Source organism: Balaenoptera ricei, chromosome 1 (assembly GCF_028023285.1).
Source record: "Balaenoptera ricei isolate mBalRic1 chromosome 1, mBalRic1.hap2, whole genome shotgun sequence".
NCBI lineage: Eukaryota > Metazoa > Chordata > Mammalia > Artiodactyla > Balaenopteridae > Balaenoptera > Balaenoptera ricei.
In genome coordinates, this window is record NC_082639.1 from 110158366 (window position 1) to 110180854 (window position 22489).

Genomic DNA, 22489 nt, shown 5'->3' on the forward strand with positions numbered 1-22489 from the left:
AAGACAACAACTATCTTTTTGCACTCATAGTTCTTTATTCATTTATTGTTCCCCCCACTAGAAGGTAACCTCAGTGAAGGCAGGACCTTGTCTGTCTTGCTGACTGTATCTTCAAAGCCTATGACAGTGCCTGTAGTAGGGGTGTATAGATGTTTAATGAGTGAACAATAAGTGACGTCTCTCCATCAGTCTGAGTAATTTAGATGATTATGTTGGTATCATTAGTCATGATTATGTATACACCCAAGATGCATTTTTACTGTTTACTTTGCAACTTCTGGTAACTGTTTCCATCAATCTAATTTATATTCCTCCCAGTCATCTCCCTCCCTTGTACAAATTTACTGACTCTCCAGTGTGTGCTTCAAAGAACAGTATTGTTTTATTACTACCAGCAGGAGTGGCCTGCATGGGGTGGTGGGTGCACTGGGCTCAGGGTATGTGTGGGCTGTGAGGGGTGGATGATAATTGGGAGGCTGAAGGAAAGGGAGTGGGGCTGGAGGCCAGGCCCAAAGGCTCCTCCGATTTACTTGTGGGAAGAGGCACACTTCTTAATAAAGGAGTCATGGCAAGCTAGGGCCAGGCCGCCAATAAGATTAAGAAATTCTTGGAAATCTAGCTGTCCATCACAGTCGAGGTCCAGCTTCTTCATCATGCGGTCAAGGACACCAGGGTCCTTCTGGTTCTGCAAAGATAATAATAAAAATAATAATGATATTTATTAGTACCTTTATATTGTACTTTCTAAGATGCTTTCAAAAATGTTTCCACATTATATTCTTACAAGAGTGTGAGGTACCGGGTAGGGGTTATTAATATTCGCACTTTTCAGAGACAAAAACAGACTCAAACAGGTGAAGTGAGGGGCTTAAGCGGAAGACCTAGGACACGAACCCAGCTTTTCTAGCTCCTAGTCCAGGGTTCTTTCTGTGACCAGCAGGGGTTACTCGATTTTGTAAAAACAGTGGAAAACTTCTTCTAAGTGTTGCATGCAACTCCAATATACAAACTACATAAAAGCGGAGTGATTTGAGGTGGAAAGAGGATGCGGGCCCTGCCTAATCAGCCCCATCCTCCACTCATCCAAGCCCCCAGCACATACACAAACTTACATCCACTGGTTACATATGGCTACTTAATTAATTTAGAAAGTCAGTCCTTTAGTTGCTAGTGGCTACCATATCAGGTAGCGCATATATAGAACATTATTTCCATCACTACAGAAAGTTCTACAGAACACGGCTGCCCTAGAGGCTTTGGGATGGAGGAATAAAATTTGAAAACTCTTCTATTACTCCATTTACCATTTTGTAAGCCCCTCTCCTTAAATGAAAAAAATCACTGTTCCCTACCTATGTCAGTGCAGTTTGATAACTTTGATCTTTAGAACACACTTTATTCAAAGAAGAGGAGAACAGAAGGTCCTTTAATAGTCATTCAGAGCTCACTCAGCCCTAGGGGCTCAGCTGCTGTCCTTCACTCCTAGCCATTCTGCCAGGGTCTTGTTTCATGCTGTGGGTGGCCTTGGGGTGGGGGCAGGGACCAATACCTTTGTGAAGGCACCCAGCTCTGTATTCATGAAGATAAGGAACTCGGCCTTGGAGAGTTTGCAGTTGTCACCGTCCCTTCCAGCATGCTTTTGGAAAACAGCAATCAGAGACTCGATGCACCGTTCAGTCTCTGTAGGGCTGGATGTTTTTGCCTTTGGAAAAAAAAAAAATTCAGGGTTCAGACAAGGGCAAGATATCAAAAGCTGGGTGCTAGGGAAAACTCCAGAGGATCTCGTCTCTTCATTTTGGGTCAAGCAGTTTCCTGAAAGACTTGGTCATTGTTTACGGGGATAAGGGGCCCAAGACAACCACAGAAAGTCACATTCGGTGGGCTTCCTCCCCACATCTCCTCACATGTTTATTCCAGGTGAAAATTAGTGAGGGTAAATATGGAGCATGCTGGTGTGTTTGAAAGCAGTAGACTGCCTAGATGAGCGTGAGGTGACAGGGTTTACTGATATTTTTAGAATGTGTGGGTAAATATATGTATAACTATATATCCACAAATCCATATGCATACCAAGCATTGTCTATAGATTAAAAAATTCCCTATTTTCCAAGGGTATATAGAGGCTACTGTGATAAATGAAATGGCATTTCTTTTTAAAGGAATACTGAATTCCCAGGACTCATACATTTTCTAGAAGAAAACTAAAAGCATAGTTATTATTGTGTATGGGGTAGGTCTGAGAATTTTTTGGATGTTGGAAAGCAGCTTTCATATTTGAGAGTTAGAACCCCTTAATTTTACACGTGAGGAAACAGGCATGAGAAGGGAACTGACATGGCAGAGCTACTTCTACAATCTCAGCCTCCAGGTTGCTTTCTGCAGCCCTTGGCCTTTGCTCCTTCTACTCCCAGATGCCACTAATTCTGACAGAAAAGGCTGGTGGAACTTCTCTGGTCACTTCACACCAGGAAGGTTGATATGGGGGCTCTTAGGTTGCCGCTCACACAGCTCCCATCGCATCTACGGAGCTGAACCACAGCTGTGGTTGCACTAGAAGGAGCACAAGGTTCATATCCTGTTCTGGGCTCTGCTTTCCTTACAACAGAAGTCTTCAAGGAAATTCTGTCATGCTGAGTCTGCCCCTCATTCCAGCCAGCACCTGGGCCCCAGACGTGAGGAACTCGTGGGCTCCCCCTGGTGGATAAGAGGGGGAACTGCAGACTTTCTGGGAAACTTGCAGGGCCACACCCTTCCTCCAAAGCTTTCTCTCTGAACATTAACAATGTCCACATTGGATGATGACATTCGCAATGTAGCACTTAGCCCGTTAATTTGTTCTTGGGATGAACTTCCTGGAGCCCAGAGCTGGAGGCTTTCAGGCCCCATAATTAATATGTTAAGGATTGATGTGAGCCCTGTTATTGATCTGAGCTCTTAGCTGCACAGCTGCCAGTCTCCTTCCCTCCTTCAGTCTCTCCAGGTGCTTTAACTGCCTAGCCAGGTGCCCCGTGCTCATTGCATCCGGAAGCATCTATAAAGCCCCTTCTGGAGATGGATTCTTCCTCAACGGTCACATTGTCAGAACTTTTTCTTTAGAAAAGTGTTGGTAGCTTCAGAGTTTTGGTGAGAAACAAAATACCACAGCCTAGAAACAGATGTGTTTGCACAACAGCTTTTCTTACCAGGACTGCAATCTCACAGTCTTACTAATGTGTCAGATTACAGGAACAAGGGCTTTGTGACCTTTTTCTAGACCTACAGATGTGTCCTCTGACTCTTTTCTTTGCGGAATTCAGACTGCTTTTTGATTTTCCAGTTTCAAAGTGGCTTTCTGCTTTTCCTTTTTCTCTCCTTAACGTCAATCTTGACAGATTTCTTTTTCCCCTTTAAAACTGTTGCTATCAGCCACATGGAGAAAATTAAAACCCCTGCATTTCTTCCCAGAGGTAATTTCCAGAGGAAAAGAAACACAATTATCAAATTACTTAAATGGAATTGCAAAATTTGTAGTGCTGGAGGGGCAGAGAGGCCCAGAGACAGGAAAGCTTTGGTCAAGTTGGAGCAGTGGCTGAAGGAGAAGAGGAGATCTCCTGCTTGGATGGAGGCCAGTGCTCCCCATCACTGCATCCTCAGAGTTGTATTTGATGGGAACAATGATAGCAAGGAGAAAACAGAATGATAAATGGGTGCTGTGAGAGAATTAAAAAAATGCATGCTAGGGACTTCCCTGGTGGCGCAGTGGTGAAGAATCCGCTTGCCAATGCAGGGGACACAGGTTCCAGCCCTGGTCGGGGAAGATCCCACATGCCGCGGAGCAACTAAGCCTGTGTGCCACAACTACTGAGCCTGCGCTCTAGAGCCCACGATCCACAACTACTGAGCCGGAATATTGCAACTACTGAAGCCCGCGCACCTAGAGCCCGTGCTCCGCAACAAGAGAAGCCACAGCAATGAGAAGCCCTCGCACTGCAACAAAGAGTAGCCCCCGCTCTCTGCAACTAGAGAAAGCCCGCGCGCAGCAGTGAAGATCCAACTCAGACAAAAATAATTTTTAAAAAATGCATGCTAAACACTCAACATTTGAGAAAGTTAAAAAAAAAAGTAACACCTGTAAAAACTCAAGCATTGCAGTTCTCATTCTTAACTAACATGCTCCCTTTCCTCCCAAGGAGCCCTGGTGGCATCCACCTTCCGCCGGGGCGGTCATTCCAGGTCTTCACCGCTTGGTGGTCCTGGGTCTGCCTTTTCAAGGTTCCATGTGAGACTGATTCCTCGCTGTTGCACGGAAAGGAGAAAGAGCAGTCGGGGGTACAGACTGGCAGACTAAAGCAGGGGTTGGCAAACGTGTTTTGTAAAGGGCCAGATGGTATAAGTTTTAGGCCAGTGCGGCTCATATGGTCTCTGTCACTCTGCTTTTGTAGCAGGGCAGCAACCACACAGAAAACTCACGAATGGGCGTAGCCGTGCGCCAGTAAAACTTTATGAACACTTAAGTTTGAGTTTCAAATAATTTTCACGTGTTACAAAGTATTATTCTTCCTTTAACTTTCTTTCAACTATTTAAATATGTAAAATCCGTTCGTAGCTCGTGGGCGAACAGAACCCCGATTTGGCCCTTGGGCGGAAGTTTGCAGACCTCCCTTCACGAAGGAGAGGCCAAGGAAGAGGCAGATTTTGGAGGTGGATTAATGGAAAAGATAGAGTTCAAAATGGGGATGGCAGGAGCTGAGAGAAGAAAAACAGGAGACGGGGTGAGCGCCTAACAAGATGGTGGGCTAAGGGGAAAAAGAAAGGAGGAGGGGGCTTCCGGGCGCCGGGCTCCTCCCACATTCCTGGCCGCCGCTCGGCTAGCTGGGACCCGCTTCAGTTTCAGTCTCTGCGTCTTGGCCGTTTGCGGGTCGTTTACTGAAACTCTGATTTCCCCTAGGGCTCAGACCACTAGGTCTGAAACGTGCCCTTTCTGGTCTCTAGAACTGTACATAACTAGCGTCGCCGCGCAGAATTCCAGCCCCTGTCTTTAGGTCGTACCCCGGGCTCCGCGGACACCGGCGGCGAGGGGCGTCCCGCACCGGCCGGACACCCCCGCCCCCGTCCCGGCTGAGCGAGGGGTCGGGGCGGCTTCACCCCGTGCGGGGCTCCGGGCGGGGCGCGGCTCGCAGTGCATTTCCTCTATCCCAACCCTAGACCTTCGCCTGGAAAACGAACCTCCCGTTGCTACCCCTAGGCTATTACAGGTATAATTCAGGGCTCCTTCCATCCATCCGCTCTTTCCTAATTCCCTGCCATAGATTCATTCGTCCTGCTCTGTTTCCTGCCACGTCCACATAAAAATCAAAGACCAAGCCTGGTGAAAAGTATGCTGTTGCTTTTTTCTTTTCATGCAAGAGGAAGACAAAAAGCGCGGCTTACCATGTTCGGAGAGGAGCGAAGCACAGGGCTGCGAGCGAGGAGCGGCGAGGCGTGAACTAAGCGGCGGGCCAGGTCCGCTGCCTCCAGGGTCCGGCCCCACTCGGCTCCGCCCCGCGCGGCTTCCGCCTGACTCACGCGCCCCCTCCTCCGCTCCGCCCGCCGCCGCGCGGATCCGGACTGGTCGCCGTCGCCCTTCTTTGCCAAGCACACGGCTTCACCTTAAAACTCGCACAAAACCCATTGTCTTCGCTGAGCCCTAAAGAATCTCTTTCCCATGTCCCGTGAACCTTGAAGATTTTGGACTTTTCCGAATTGAAAGTTTTGCATAGCGGTCTTCTAGAAGTCTGTCCAAGTCCGTGGATCTTTTCCCTGTACAAGCTCACGAACTCTTTCTGGTCATTCATGTTAGACAGGCAGAAAGGTCCCTTTGAAAAACGTGCAACGTGGAGTGTGGGCTATAAGTTCCATAGAAACCAGGGCTGTCTCTTCTTTCACACTGGAGACGTTAACAGACTAAAAGGTAGTGATTTGTGCCAGCTGGAGCACCGTTGTCTCAGACTTCTCTCTAAACCGAAAAGTTAAAAAAACAAACAAAACAAAGCAAGACCCTAGACCCCAAAGAACTGCAACGGTACAGTACTACTGCAAACTACTGAACCCTGCAAGTAGGGCATTTATCTGTGTGCAGTTGGCAACGGAGTTGGGAGTTGTATGAAGAATCAGAAGCTCTGGGTTCTAATCCTGGATCTGTAATTACTTCATTGCAATACGTTTGGCAAAACCCCTCAGTCCTCTGAGCCTCCATTTCCTTACCTGTAAAAGTAGGTGCCCTTTCCTTTCCTACTTCACAAGATTGTTATGACTATCAGATAAAATGATGGCTTTGAGAGGGCTTCAAAAACGGGAATAGATGCAAAGGAAAGATAATGGGCTGCAGGGCATTGTGTAAACTGCTTCCTGGCATCCCCTCTGCTCCTGCAGCCTCAGCTGGTCACTTCTGAGCAGACCTTCATCTCTTCTCACCTACGCCAGACCCACATTTTCAGTTGTTCTTGAATCCACTTCAAAGTCTCACCTGAGCCTCAAACTCAATTCAAGAGATACTTGTTTTCCCTAAATCGGTTTCTCTTCTGTCTTCCTTACCTCTGCTAATGGTATTGCCATTCTTCTATTCTCCCGACTTGAGAACTTTGGAGCCAGGTTTTGACTCTAAATCCCTTTCTTACCCGCAAATCTTATCGAGTGCCAAGTACCATCAGTTTTATTTTTACACTTTATCTTGGATCTGCCCCTCATATTTTCTATTCTCACCTCCAGTGTTCTAGTTTAGGTTTGCATTCCCTCTTTCCTCCAGTTTCCTAACTGGTCTCTTGCCCTCCAATCTGTTCTATTGACTGTTAAAGACACATTTTTCTAATGTACAGCTCTGATCAAGTGCCTGCTTAAAAACGAAACACAACAAAAGAACCAAACAAGATGGCTCTCTAATGCCTTTTATATCAAATCCAAACTTCTTAGCTTCTATCTGTCTTTGCAAATCCTATTTAACCTTAATTAATGAATGACTCCTTCAATTTATTCATTCAAAAAATATTTTTGGAAAACTACTATGTGCCAGGCCCACTGCTAGGCACAAGAGATACAAACATAAATGTGATATTAATGCCTGCCTTTGGGGTGGTCTATGGATAGACTTTAGACTATGGTGTTTTGGGGGGTGTTCCATGGATGGCTGCTGGGGTCCACAAATACCCTAAAGGTATATGTGAAATTTTCTGCATAAGAGAACTTCTTCTTCAGAGCTTTCATCTGTTTCTCAGAAAAATCTATGATCAAAAATAGTAAAGAATCATTGGTCTAAATTACTCCATACCTGAATCATGGGACCTCCCATACAACATTCCTCTTTAAGGAAAAACACCCCATTTATTGCCTCTGCTGAAAATCCAGCCCCATTAGTGAATTTTTGCATGATTTGACCCTGTGCCCACTGTCACAGCTGATTGGATTGAGGTTAGTGCTGGACTCAAGGACTGCTAGTCCAAAGAATGGATAGTAGTGGATGTTTCACGACATGACGTGAAAAGATGAGCTGGGACCCTTCAGCTTTTTGGGAAACTGAAATTAGCAACACATAGCAAATCAGGCATTTAGAAAAGTGAAGCTGAACATTTGCATGGACAGAATCATGAGGTCATGGCAAATAAAAATTATGAAGAAGCAGACACCATAAATAAGTAGGAGCTATGAAGTTTGGAAAGAATGTGCAGAATAGTGTTCTTGTTCTTCCTGCACCTGGTTGTTTAGTTTTCCTGATTTCATGTAAAGCCTCTATTCTTTCAATAACTTCCCTGCCCTATGAGGTAGCTTGAGTGAAACCAAAGAAAAGAGCTGAATCAAATAAGTATGAATTCTCCAGAATTCTCCATACTCCAGGTTGGGGGATCAGCCCCGCCCAGTGAGGGCTGTCTGTGTTGACATCTCACCAGGGTCATGATGAAAGGGGTTTTCAGTTAAAGGAGGGGAGAGTTCAGGAAGATGACACGCAAAGTAGAATTGGCAAAGTAGGTAAACAGTGTGTCAAAGTGAAGGGCTAAAGTGGGCAAGGAGCTGAGGATGAGTGAGGGCTGGTAAATTGATACCAGGAGACAAAAATGAGGTACAGATGAGTCAATTTATTCAGGAAATAAATGTGGGGACTTCCACGGTGCAGGGTAATTCTTATGTGCAACCTGAGCTCTGTGCAGGGCTGGGCAGGATCTTAAATGGATACAGTAGCCAACCATAGTAACGGGTGTGACCAAGGCACAGTGATACTGCTGGGAATGAAGTGAGTGGTTAACTCTGGAGGAGCAGAGAAGGTGTTGTGGAGAGAGTGATGCTTGAGTTGGGTAGTGAAGGATGAATAAGAATCCACCAGGTGTAAAAAAAAAAAAAAGTAAATAAAAGAATTCATCAGGTGGATGGGCACAGTGGTGAAGCAAGGTGAAGTCAGTATAGCACAGTACTGCAACATATTATCTGTATGAGCTCCAGCAAGTCATTTATCTGCTCTGTGCCTTGGTTTCCTCAACTATAAAGTGGAGAGTAGTAGTACTCACTTCATATGGTTGTTGTGAGGGTGAAGATGTAATCATGTAAAATACTTAGAACGTAGAGTGGTGTCTTCAGAGGAACCCTTCAGTAATGGCTTGTGCAAAAGTAAGCAGGGGTGAAGCATATGTGTATTCTCAGTACTTGCAGGTGGTTCGGTAGTCCTGGGCTTTGGGTATGGGGTGATGGTAAATGTGAGCCAGGAGCTGTGGGATTGAGCCTGGAGAGATAAGGGTCAGAGCACTAAGGGCTACGCTTGGAAATTTGGATTGTATCCTGAGGGTTATCTATCAAGAACCACTGAAGATTTTAAATCAGGAGAGTGACTTGATCCACTTCACCTTTTGGGAAGCATAGAAAATGCACCAGAGAGGAGAGAGACTAGAGGCAAGGAACATATTAGGATATTGTTGCAATAACCAAGGTGAGATGGCCATGGAGGTGGGGCAGGGAATTTCCAAGTACGGAGAAGGCAAAAGCAATCAAACTTGGCCTCTGCTTAGATGTGGGGGTTTGGAAGAGGGAAGAAATCACTTTAGGAGAGAATAGGACCGGGAACAGTCGCATTTGCTTATAGCTCTTCAAATCTCTGTCTCACCTCAGGGCCTTTGCACATCTGTCTGGTCTGCCTGCAATAGTCTTTTTCTCATCTTAGTCGTCTTGGACTGTCATAACAAACTCCCACAGACTGAGTGGTTTAAACAGAAAGTTGTTTTCTCACAGTTCTGGAGGCTGGAAGTCCAAGATCAAGGTACTAGTCGACTCAGTTCCTGATGAGGGCTCTTTTCCTGGCTCGCAGATGGTTGCTTTCTCACTGAGTCTTCACATGGTGGAGAGAGGGAGGGTTCTCTCTCTTCATTTTGTTATAAGGCCACATTCCTACTGAATTAGGGCTCCACTCTTATGACATTTAAGCATTTAATCATTTAACTGTAATTACCTCTTAAAGACCCTATATCCAGATACAGTCACATTAGGGCTTTAACATACGCAAATTTGTTGTTGTTGTTGTTGTTGGGACAGACACAGTTAAGTCCATAGTATCATCCTTCATATAACTTAGAAATCATCTTCCCTAAGCATTCCTCATCTCCTAAGAGAGTGCTAGGTATCTATGCAAAAAAAGAGTTAACATAGCAGCCCGAGACTGCTGTCCTTGGAAAGGCCTGCTTGCAAGGCTGGACTTTGGCTGGCATCTGGGAACTAGGATTTCAAGAGGGTTCCCATGTGTTCCCTCACTGTGCCTCACTGTGCCTAAGAGTGGCTCATTGTGCCTAAACTGTTGGTAGAAACAATGTAGTTTATGCCAAGCACCTGCTTTCCTTCTGGGAGTTTGGAGTTTTCCAGTACATGCTGGAGAGAGTGTGCGTATGCGACCAGCCTCCAGTAAAAGCCTTGGGCACCGAGTCTCTAATGAGGTTCTCTGGTAGACAGAACTTCGCATGTGTTGTCACAATTCAAAGCTGGAGGAATTCAGCATGTCCTGTTTCCACTATATGTTCCCCCATAGCTCCTTGTATTATAATTCTTACTATACTCTACTGTCATTTTCTGTTTACTTATTTATTTTCCTCACTAGACAGCAAGCTACTTGAGGGCAGAGCCAGTATCCTACTTACTGCAGTGTTCCCTTGAGTGGGTTCACAGGGTATGGAGAAGGAGTTACCAGAATGGGAAGGCACTTGTACAAGGTTGAGAGGATACAAATGATAGAGCAAGGTCTCAGAGGAGCTATGGTGGATGAATTACTCCACAGAGTGGAAAAGGGGAAAATGAGGAGTGAGACTATAGAGGGACCGTAGCTCTATAGGGCTGCAGAGGCGTATCCTTCCTGATACCCTTGTTGGCATATGAAGAGGGAGGTAAGGACATGCTTGACAGAGCCCACAGGATTTGAGTAGGAGACTTGAAGAGGTTCTCCATGGTCCCAGAGGGAAATGGAAACAGGAGCTGACTCAGATGGCTGAGTGGTGCAAAAGCTTAGGAAGCTATAATTTTGCAGTGACTCTAATACACATGGTTGTATGATTGTGAGGCTGTATGGCTTCCTTCTGGTGTGTTTAGAAATCTAGTCATTGGATCCAAGAGAGAGGCTTGTGAAATAGGTTTAGGGTTTTACAGAATGGATATAACAAAAGGATAAGGCAGTGAAGGAGTTGAGGGTGTGGGTGAGAAAGTAATCCACTTGATTGGTCATTGAGTTCAGGAAGAAAAAGGAAGGAGTGAGGACATGGAAGGTGGGTGGGCGCAAAAAAATTTCTCCATAAAATCAAAGAACAAGTTAAATGGAAAAGAGGGAGGAGAGAGCTGGGGATTTAAGAAGTTATTGGTATAATACAAACTTCCAGTGAGTTTAGTAATCTGTAGATAGAACTCTTATGATGGCAAAATCCAAGCATGGCTAAGGGCCTCAAACTGACTGCAGTGTATGTGGCATGGGCATGAAGGAGGGAGGTCAAGAGCTATGAGGGTGGGGTGTTGGGTGGGTGATCCTCGTCAGTGCTGAGCTCATCCCGGATGATGAGAGGAGCTGGAATGGAGAGCAAGAGTGTGAAGCAGGTTATGCTGTCTGAAGTGAAACAGGTATAGGACACTGACAGGTTGTGGCAGGGGGTCTCAGCGTGTCATCTGCCACTTTCCTTTCTATGCTCCATGCTTTAACAAATGGAACCACTGTTTATCACTCAAAGATCCTCTATACTTTCTTACCTCTTTGCTGTTACCCAAGCTTTCTCTGCCTTTGAAACATCCTTAATTTCAGTTCCCTCTGATGAAATTCTATGGTTCCTTCAATGAAGCTCCTCCTTCATGAAGCTTTTCTGATCTCCACCACCCACATTTACCCTTCCTTCCATAATATTTTGTAAATTATTTCTTGTGGGGAGGGATTTTAATATTCTGCTGTGTATTACAGGGATTTATGTTAATAGATGTATCTTTTCTGATAGCATGTGAGTTCCTTGAAATTATGGATCTGTCATGTTCATTTTTGTGTCATTTATAGCCATTTGCACATAGTAAGACCCAGTGAACGTTCATGGGATTGAACGAATAGTATGATTTCAGAGTAGGGGCTGTATTTGGTTTAATTCTGTGTGATTTAACATTCAGGACAATGTTAAATAATTGTTCCAAGAATTGTTGACTCTTTGTTTTGTTTTTCTTTTTAGGGGGGAAGGATCGCAAGCTATTTCTGTTAAAAGTCTTAAATTTTATATAAATTAAGTTATTCAACAAGTATTTATTGAGTACCAGATCCTGTGCTAGGGTCTGAGGGTACAAAGATAAAAAAGTCATGGTTCCTTCCTTTGAGGATCCCCAAATCTAATTTGATTAATAAAACAGGAATGGGCTCCTTCTAGAAACTGAGTCATCTGCATCAGAAGGTGTACACTCAGTCTCTTGAGTGAGGCTCTTCCCATTTAAGTCCTGGGCTGGAAGATTTACCGCTTGAAGATAAGAACTGTAAGGGGAGATCCTTTGATTTCTCCCATAATCTGCCGTGCTTGCCCATAGCACTGAGGCCACATTTGCAATATTAAGGAATGACCTCTCAATCTCTGAGGCCACTGTGGTGTAAATGGAAATGCTGGACAAGAAATCTAAAGGCCTGAGTTTGAGTTCCAGCCCTCTCCCTAAGATAAACTGTTTTTTTATTTCTGAGCTTCAGTTTTCCGTGTGTAAAATGGTGATAGCAATTAAGGAGATAATAAATATAAAAGGGCTCTTCAAATGGTGGTGTGTTATACAAATGTTAATTACTACTTGCAGTATTGCTGTGTGGATTAAATGAAAGTGTGCTTTGTAGGCTCTACTTTGCAGATCTTGGTGTCACTATTGTTATCCCTTCAAGCCCTTGTCTTTTCACTTCCTGTTGCCTCTGCCCTAATTGCTGGCCCTCACTAATTCCCTCATTTGTCCTATTGTGATGGCATCTTCAGGACAGACATGGAGTTCCTGGGCAAGCTGGTGGAAGTTAACTGCTTTCCTCCACTGTCTGCACACATCTACACTTTCCTTCATATTCTTCTAGACATCTTTCATGCTGGTGGCTGGAAACCATTAAAGTCCTCCACATAGTTGTTTTTAGTCTCCAACTGTCGTTAGGCAGAGTTGAGAAATTTTCTCTTTCACAGTGACTCACAGCAAGTTGTTGCATGTATGTTACATTTCTACTCTGAGGAGGCCACGCCATATCAGATCCATGTCTAATCCGTTGTGATCTGAATGTGTCATCAAAGTGTTCTCAGTGGATCTGTATTGCTCATTTTTTTGTCCAAATTTTTCGTCTTGGAATTCAAGATGAAATTCGAATCCCAGCTTCTTTTTTTTCATTATTTTCTTTCATTTACTGCAAACTCTGGTCAAGTGGGAACTTTTCACTATTGCCTGTAGGCAGGGTTGATCCTCCTGCCGGTTCTCACTGGTTCGCCCACACTAGTTGTTAAAATATTGAAGTTCTTCTCTACCAGTTGCTAAGTGTCCTCTCTAATTTTTTTTTTTAATAAATTTATTTATTTATTTATTTATTTATTTATGGCTGCGTTGGGTGTTCGTTGCTGTGCGCGGGCTTTCTCTAGTTGCCGCAAGCGGAGGCTACTCTTCGTTGTGGTGCGCAGGCTTCTCATTGCGGTGGCTTCTCTTGTTGCAGAGCACGGGCTCTAGGCTCACGGGCTTCAGTAGTTGTGACGCACAGGCTCAGGTGCTCCGCGGCATGTGGCATCTTCCCGGACCAGGGCTCGAACCCGTGTCCCCTGCATTGGCAGGCGGATTCCTAACCACTTGGCCACCAGGGAAGCCCTGTCCTCTCTTCTTGCCTGAATCCCTGAGTGCCATTCACCTGAAGCCCCAGCCACCTCAGTCCCTCTCCTGCACCATGTGATTCCCATAATCAAGTAACTTAAGGATTAATGCATGGAGTGGTGAGGGTCTCTAGGACTTGCTCCAGCCTCGTAGGCTGGCCACTGTTCTGATTGGTTAGTGCTAGGTCACAGTTTGAATATCTTCCTGTCTTTAGGAGCCCCAGAATTTCGCACTTACTGATTTTTTTTCTTGTATTTCCTTCCTTTCATCTGGAATTTTTCCTTCATCTTCTCATGTCCAAATTCTACCTGTACAAAGACGCAACTCATAAAGAACCTTCTCCAGGAAGCTTTTTACTTATCTCTTCCAACTAAAAAGGATCTGTCTCTTCACTGATCTACCACAGCCTTTTATCTGCACTTTTTTTGTGGCATGTATTACAGCCTATCTTGAATTATAGCTATTTAAGTATGTACCACTTTTTTTCCTGTTAGACTATCAGCTCCTTGAGGACCAGGTATAGTATAATGCCTTTTCTGGGGGGCACCACCCACTCACCCTAAATGGCATTCAAACTACTACTACTCATACTCTGGGTCTAGGACAAGTGTGTGATGGGTTAGTAGTAGGCATGAGTACTTTTATGTGACAAATGAAGAATTTAAAGTTTCTTGTGGTCTGCGTTGCAGTCTTTTTCAACGGTTTGACATTTTTGTGCAATAAGACTTCCTTCTGATTCACCTCTCCCTGGACCCCATATCCCCACCCCCCAGCTCTTGGAAGGCCTAGGAGTGGGTAGGTTAGTTCAACTCTGTTCCCAGGCTTTAGAGAGAAAATATATGAGTTAGGGTGCTTTTGGGTGAAGATAATAGGAAATTGACTTAAGACAGTTTAAGGAACCATAAAATTATTATTTATTGTCTTTACAACAGGAGTCCCCCGGAGCAGAAGAGGCTCCAGGGTTGATTGATTCAGCAGCTCAGTGATGTCATTAGGGATGAGGTTCTTCCATCTTTTTACCCCATGATCCACTTTACCATTATAATCATAGGTGACATATCCAGGGCATGTATTTTCTGTTTCACATCTTGGGGAGAGACTTGCTTTTCTTTTCCAGAAACACTGAACAGCCTTCTCTTAAATCCCATTGCCCCACATGGTTTAGGCCTGCCTATCCCTGAACGAATAGATGGCCAAAGGGATGGAATTACCTCAATTAGCTGAGACAAATTGTTTAGGGATGGAATGGGTGTTGGGGAGCTGTGTTGGGAGATTATGTTTTCCAAAAATGGCCATAACACTCTCTGCCCTCCCACATGCTCTTCTTACAATGTGACCCTCACACTCCCCCCCTCAGGAGGTAGGATCTATGTTTCCTCCCCTTGAACCTGGATGGGCTTGTGGTGACTACTTTGGAGGTGACCCTATGTGATTTCTGAGACTTGATGTTAAAATGTGACATGGAGTCTATCTGCTTCTCTCTTGGGGTGCTCACTCAAGGAAACCAGCCACCATGCTGTGAAGAAGCCCAAGCTGCCACATGGACAGATCCACGTGCAGGGAAACCACCAGCCAGCACCAAGTAGCCAGCCGTGTGAGTGCGCTATCTTGGAAGTGGATCCTCCAGCCTCAAACTACCCCGCTGACACCATGTGAAGCAGAGGTAGAGCTGTTCTATAAGGCACTAAGTTTTGGGGTGGTTTGTTACACGGCAGTAGACAGCTGGAACAGGGGTGCACTCTGGAAAGAATTGTGTTTCCTCAGTGCTTTCTCTGGTGTCTTTTTGTCATTGGATTAGTTAGATATCAAAGGCAAGGCCTAAAGTGTGGAAAGAGTTGAAGCCTGAAAGGAATTTTATTGTTTAGTTCAACTTATTCGCTGTCTGGGATTTCTATATGGGATTTGGGGGTTCATGATTTATAATAATAAGCAGTGATTTTGCACATCTCCCTTGAGAAGTTGCAGTAGGAGATGGCTGGTTGTGATTTGGATATTCAGGATCCAAGGAAAATAATCAGTGACAACTATCTACTCCCTTTTTACTTAAAGTACGGCCCACCCTGGAAGGAGTAAGCCTTGTTAAGGCATCTTCTTACCTGTTTTGCCTATTCTAAGAACCAGGGTCTTGACTCGCTGTCAGAAGGGTCCACTCAGCTCAAGTAAATATTCCCCAAAGTAACTTATTTATTTGTTTTAACTGAAGATGGGAATGACTGAATTAACACTTTAGAAAAACCTATATACAGTTTTTAAAGTGTTAACTCAATCATAAATATATAAGTAATAGAGTAATATGGTGTTATTTTAATGGTAACAAATTCTGTGTGTCTTAGGGATCTGACTAAACTCCTTAAGTAGGTGTGGTTAAAGGAATTATTGCTGTCTTGATCTTCTACTTTGTAATCTTGGGTTTGCTTATTTCCCTGAACTTTTATGTACCTGCTCTTTGCCTTGCTGCCTCCGCCATGTGATCCACATTGGTCCCTTCCTGATATTCAAAGCTCTATGAAGTCTTAGAGTTTGTTGACAATTTCTTAAAGTTCGGGCTTCAAGCACTGTCTTCACCAGCTAATTGGCAGTTGCAGACTTGAATCTCTGTTGAGTGCATTTTGCAGTGTTCTGCTAAAGTGGCCTGTTCCTGGAATTGGCTTTCCTTTCTCTGCACATCCTTTGCCCTGCAACCTGGCAACAGTTGGGTTTATGTAGAACATCTGAGCCCTTGGCAGGAAGAGAACAACTTCTAGATTCCAGAGGAGAGAATCTCTCCTCTTTCTCCTCCACTGATCAAATGTGGAGGTAACTTTTGTTGCTTCCTGAATTATAAGACGAGACATCCCTAAGACTTTGGTCCCTCTGGGTTTTTATTATTTCAAGGTTTCTGTTATTCGGACCACTGAGATACTTAGTAAGTATTTGCTGGGTGAATAAATGATTTTCTTTTTTTGTCTAAATTTATTTAAAATTTTTTTTTAGTCTACACAAGCCACACTTTATTTATTTATTTTTTATTGGAATATAGTTGCTTTACAATGTGTTAGTTTCTGCTGTACAGCAAAGTGAATCAGTTATCCGTATACATATATCTCCTCTTTTTTGGATTTCCTTCCCGTTTAGGTCACCACAGAGCACTGAGTAGAGTTCCCTGTGTTATACAGTCGGTTCTCATTAGCTATCTATTTGAATGATTTTCTATGAGTTGGAATTCTTGGAGCTGATTCCATTAGAGATAAAGAAGTTGAAGCCCAGAGGGTTTGCAGGAATTGGTGAGGACTCTCTAGAACTAGGTCTCCGGCTTTACTGTAAATACTTGCTCATCCTAGGACTCAGCAGAGCAGCCCTTTCTTTCTGAAGGTGTTCCTGATGGCCTCTCCCATCCACTCCCCATCCAGTAGAGCTGAACAGCGTCTCCACAGTACCCTGATGTCCTTGACTGCTGCAAGCAGTTATTTATCTATGCGTACGTCTCTTCCCGTTGAGACTATAAGCTCCTTGAAGATGGACGCCATATCTTATTTTTTTTTTTTTTTAATTAACACATAGCGCAGTTGTGGCCTTCAATATGTAAATGAACAGATGAAAGAGTGAGTGCATATAGTGACTGCATATCTTAGATTTTTCTCCTGTGATAGTGAATTTCAGCCCTTCTGTAGACCTGTCAGATCAAGTGCTTCAACACTTTATAATAAAATATTTTCCTTAGACATTGTATATATGTCTATATATGTGCCTTTTAATTTTTTCTCTTAAAACTCATTGTTATTATTAGAAAAAGAAATACAAGCTTATTATTGGAAGTTCCAATAATGTAGAAGGCTTTAGAGTGAAAAGCAACAGCTTCTCATTCCTTCTAGACCCACTACCCTCTGTAATCTGTTTCTTGAGGAGTTTTCCAGTAATTATTTTGTTTGATTTACGTATATGGAGTCACACTGTATATAATCATTCACAACTTACTTTGTTTTCACTTAATGATTTATTTTGGACATCTTTTCATATCAGTGCATATATTTCCACCTTATTCTTCTTAATGACTACATAGCATTCTATAATACAGGTATAATATCAAAGGTCTAGTAGTGGACTTTTACTGAAAGACAGTTAGATGGTTTCATTTTTTCCCTAAGAAATGTTCCAGAAATCCTGTACACATACAGGTATAAATGAGGAGAAATTCTTGGAAGTTTTACAGAATCAATGGTTTCCCTGATACGAGCATTTAAATTTTTGACAGATGTTACAAAATTGTCCTTCAGGAGTTAGTAGCTTTTGATAGAGAAAGCAAGTCACTTCTTAGGTCTGTGGATCAGCAAGTCAGCTGAGGCATAAAACACCAAATGGATACAAAGGAGTTAAATGCTGTGGTACATTTTTGTGTTTTATCCTAGATATGAGGCATTTCTGGAGCCCGCTGGGAATGTTGCTTTGGTTCTGGTTGGCTTCCTTTAGCCATCCTTTCCTCATTTCCAGCCCAGCCTATAGAGCTCCCTTTGCTCCACTGTGAGCCTCTCTTGGCACTTGGCAAAATCCCCCTCTGTTGCTTAGTCACCCCTTGATCAGGAGCCAAAGCAAAAAAACCCATCAGCCCGAGGAACAGGAATTTCCCGTTTCTCAGTCAAGCCCCTGCTGCCAGAAAGGTCTATGATTTCCCAGTTATTATCCAGGGTGTGGCCTCTCCTTGTGCTTTGCTGGGTGCTCTTTAGAGGAAGAGAGAAAAGCAAATGCTCTTTTAGAGCAAGGCAGTATGAATTTTTAAGTGGTAAACTTAAAACACAAAAGAAACCAGGTTAAACAGGCTCACAATGTGAGGATGGGAAGATTATTTAGTCAGCAAATATTTATTGAGCACGTACCCTGTGCCAGTTCAGAGCACCAAGGCACAGACTGCATGTGTGAGGGAGGAGGGGGTGTTGGGCACAGCAGGGCTGAGTGCCGCTGCGCCTCCTGTTCTGGTCCCACAAATCAGGAGCAGAGAGGAACCCTGTCTCTAGTCTGTCTCCTGATTTTCGTCCCTATGGAGGAGGACCCACTGCTCTGTCTCTCCCCTCCAAGCCAGGCTGGTCAGTAAGAGATCTAGCAGTGGACCAGGAACTGCAGTGGTTTTGATGGTCCGAGTGGAAAAACTTATGTTTGCTCATGCAGATTTGGGGCCTGGGGCAGGGTAGAGGCTCAGAGCCACTCCCCAGGAAATGACTCAGAAACGTGTACTGCCTGAGTTGCAGCTTTCCTTATCTCTCTGGAGAGCTTGTGGGTGGGTCCCTGGGTAGAGCTGCTATGGGCTCAATGATCCCAGCCCTCAGGGTGGTCCGGCTCTGTTAGGTTCCACTCGATTTCCTGACTTTGGACACCTCCGTAGCCAGAACTCTAGTAATTTAGAGATGTGAGCACCACCTGTTGTCACAAATATTTGGGGGCTCTAAAAATGCCAGGAAGCCGTGCCCCAGAAGTTGCCAGAGAGAAATGCTGTCATGCTACCTCATGCTCTCCATCCACCGTCATTGTCCACAATCCCAGAAGGTGGCAGCCCTGTGGCTTCAACCGCGGGCACAGCAGCCGGGGCTGGAGTTACTGTGGGTCGCAGAGCTGGTGGTGGGAGGGTGGGGCAGACACACCTAATTCATTACAGGTTTCACCTAGAAGGAGTTGTCAAATTATAGGAATCGCATGACGCCTTACACCCTTAATATACCAGAAAAAATAATGATCACCATTTACCATCTGGGTCCAAGGCACTCTTTTTATCTATCTCTATCTATCTATCTATCTATCTATCTATCTATCTATCTATCTATCTATCATCTATCTATCTATCTATCTAATCTACCTACCCACCTATCTATCTTTTGAATCATCTTATAATTTATAGAAGAATAAGGAAATAGTAAAAAATAAGTTTATTAGAAATTATAATAAGAATTTAGATATAGCAAACTCAAATATTTATTCCATATTTTCCTGGATTTGAAGATACACACACATACTCACTTTGTGTGTGTGTGTGTTTGATGTGTGTATACATTCACACACACACACATATATAGGCTCATATGTATGTGTATCATATTTATTGTATAATTGCAAAACATTTTCATTTTTAGATTTATAAATACCAAATAATCCAATGAATGTTTTTATTTCTATATCACCTATTTCTTCCCAGTTGCCTTGTTACACACACCTGTCTTCAGCATTGTTATGGCAAATATATCAAGTACATTTTAGTGCATAAACATTATAAGAGATGAAAGAATAAAGTCACATGTCTTTTTAGCAAAATGGGATGATTAAGGTTCATGCATAATATTGTGTGACACAGTTCTTCCTGTTGAATAACTAACTGGATGAAAATACCATATTTCTTTTTGTCCTTAGAAATATATTCTTCACTCATTGATTCTTGCAAGCTTATTTGAAGGGCAGCACAGCTACTTGTATTACCTTTATGAAATAATGATCTTCTCTACTAGGGAACACCATCTTCCTCTACCAAGCATTCAGGTTTGGGAGAGACAGACACCGAGGTGTGAGGAGGGCAGGCTGCACCCAGCTAGCCAGCCAGAGCAGCAGAATCAACCCTGGTAATCAGCGAGGTGACAATATCTCAATGAGACCATATCTCGCTCTCCCATGCAATGATCCCTGAGCTTGAGTAAATTCACGGAGAATACTGTCATCTGAAGACTCAAAGTATGAGATTTCATTTGTTTGATCAATTTTGCCATGGTCATTAGAGAGTTTTGCTATGGGTCTCTTTGCATTTATCTTTTGATTCATGTGATAGTTGCGAGATGTGTTCTTTTGCCAATTTTCTTCTCTTTGCCATTAAGTAAAGAAAATGAAAAATTCTAAATCTTCAACTGTGTTCAAGAAAAGCTAAAACAAATACAAATCAACACCATACATTTATGTATTTGTATTTGAAAGATTTGTATTTAAAAGATTATGCAATGTTTTGGGTACCTCCTAGGAAAACTGAAGCATGTTGCAGATGCTGTCACAGTGATTTGTTTCACTCTTGCAGTATCCTCTAAGTGTTCCCATCATTGCTGTTTTCTTATATCTTGAAATGTTTCATGATAGAGAAAAAATATGATCATTAAGACCTCGAAATGTAGCTTAGATTTCTAAAATGGTCCAATGGACCCATATGATAATCACAAGACAGAATGAGTTTTATTCTACTTTTTAAAAAGTCAGTCAGTCTTCCCTAGTTCTTTAAAAGAACTCTAAGAAAGAATGAGTTATGAAATATAAATCTTTGCAAATAGATGGGACTGCTGAAAAAGGAAACCCGAAATATAAAGTGTATGCTTCTTTAAAGCTTACAGGGACCTCCCTGGTTGTCCAGTGGTTAAGACTCTGTGCTCCCAATGCAGGGGGCCCGGGCTCTATCCCTGGTCAGGGAACTGGATCCTGCATGCAGCAGCTAAAAGATCCTGCATGCCGCAGCTAAATGATCCCACACGTGGCAACGAAGATACCGTGTGCCACAACTAAGACCTGGGGCAGCCAAATAAATAAATAAATATTAAAAAAAAAAAAGAAGCTCGCAACAGAAACCAACGTTTGTCTGACATCATAATTTCCTTTTTTTTCTCCCAATATCTGGAGGCTTTGTTGGGGAAGAGATCAACCACGTATGTAGAGGTGAAATGGTCCTCTTTCCAGGGTGGCAGGTGTCATTAGCTCAGAGCCTGGGACCATGGTCCTATAAGAGCTGACATGGACCTCACCTCCTTATCTGCTTTCACCTAATGGAGTCCCTGATCCCCTTGTTTCTCTGCCTGTTGAATGCCTTTAGGCCTCTTTTCCTGACCTCCCAGGCTGGACTCCATGGACCACCTGAGTAATTCAGTCAATGACAGTCTCATTTCCCTTCAGTTCTGTCTTGAAGTGGTTGTCTGTCCAACAGGACCCTCATGACCCTCATCGTATCTTCACTGCACCCCCTCAGCTGTGGTCGGGCCCAGTGGGGAAGATCAAGTAGTCATGGATCTTGTTCTTTCCACTTTAGCCTGTGTTCTTATCAGCCCCTTTACTTGTCTTTGATTAATGATCTTCATTCCCCTCAGGGACCTCTCCACATCTGAAGACGCTTCTTCTCATCTCTCATCCTCCCACCTCTGCAGGGGGGCTTTCCTCCTAATTCCTGGAGAAACACAGGCCCTTAGGCACAATTTTCCTCAACTTCTGCCATCCACAGACATGTCTTCTTTCATACCCATCCTGACCTCTTTCCCCCCTTCTCTTCCTGGCCAGCACCCTCCTGCCCTTGATCCTGCCTCTTTTGTATACTCTCTGACTTTGGCCATAGTTTTCTCCTCTTTTCTGTTTCTTTGATCCCTCTCTCTAGGGGCTCCTTTATCATAGTCTATTAATACACTCTAGTTTCATCAATGTAAGAAAAAGTCATTATTTCCTATGTATCAGGCAGCAGACAAAAACACACCGGCTACTATTTTTTTTTTAATTGAAGTACAATTGATTTACAATATTGTGTTAGTTTCAGGTGTACAGCAGATTCTCTTCCATTATAGGTTATTACAAGATACTGAATATAGTTCCCTGTTCTATATGGTAGGTCCTTGTTGTTTTATCTATTTTATATATAGTAGGTGTATATCTGTTAATCCCGAACTCCTAATTTATCCCCACCCTGCCCTGACTTTCTCCTTTGGTAACCGTAAGTTTGTTTTCTATGTCTTTGAGTCTGTTTCTGTTTCGCAAATAAGTTCATTTGTATCATTTTTTAAGACTCCACATATAAGTGATATCATATGATATTTGTCTTTCTCTGTCTGACTTACTTCACTTAGTATGATAATCTCTAGGTCCATCCCTGTTGCTGCAAGTGGCATTATTTCATTCTTTTTATGGCTGAGTAATATTCCATTGTGTATATGTACCACATCTTCTTTATCCAGTCATCTGTCAGTGGACACTTAGGTTGTTTCCATGTCTTGGCCACTGTAAATAGTGCTGCTATGAACATTGGGGTGCATGCATCTTTTCGAATCAGTTTTCATCTTTTCTGGATATATGCCCAGGAGTGGGAGTGCTAGATCATATGGTAACTCTATTTTTAGTTTTTTAAGAACTTCCATATCATTCCCCATAGTGGCTGCACCAATTTACATTCCCACCAACAGTATAGGAGGGTTCCCTTTTCTCCACACCCTCTCCAGCA

General features: G+C 43.4%; 1 protein-coding gene across 1 annotated transcript; it reads right to left on the bottom strand.

Moving 5' to 3' along the window:
* Positions 1-358: 358 nt before the first annotated feature.
* Positions 359-5616, bottom strand: S100A11 (S100 calcium binding protein A11). Its single transcript, XM_059901692.1, has 3 exons — positions 5410-5616; positions 1550-1702; positions 359-685 (listed from the first exon to the last, which is right to left on the bottom strand). Exons 1-3 carry the CDS (start codon positions 5410-5412, stop codon positions 527-529), a joined length of 315 nt encoding a protein of 104 aa, XP_059757675.1. The 5' UTR covers positions 5413-5616; the 3' UTR covers positions 359-526.
* Between the last annotated feature and the right edge of the window lie 16873 nt (positions 5617-22489).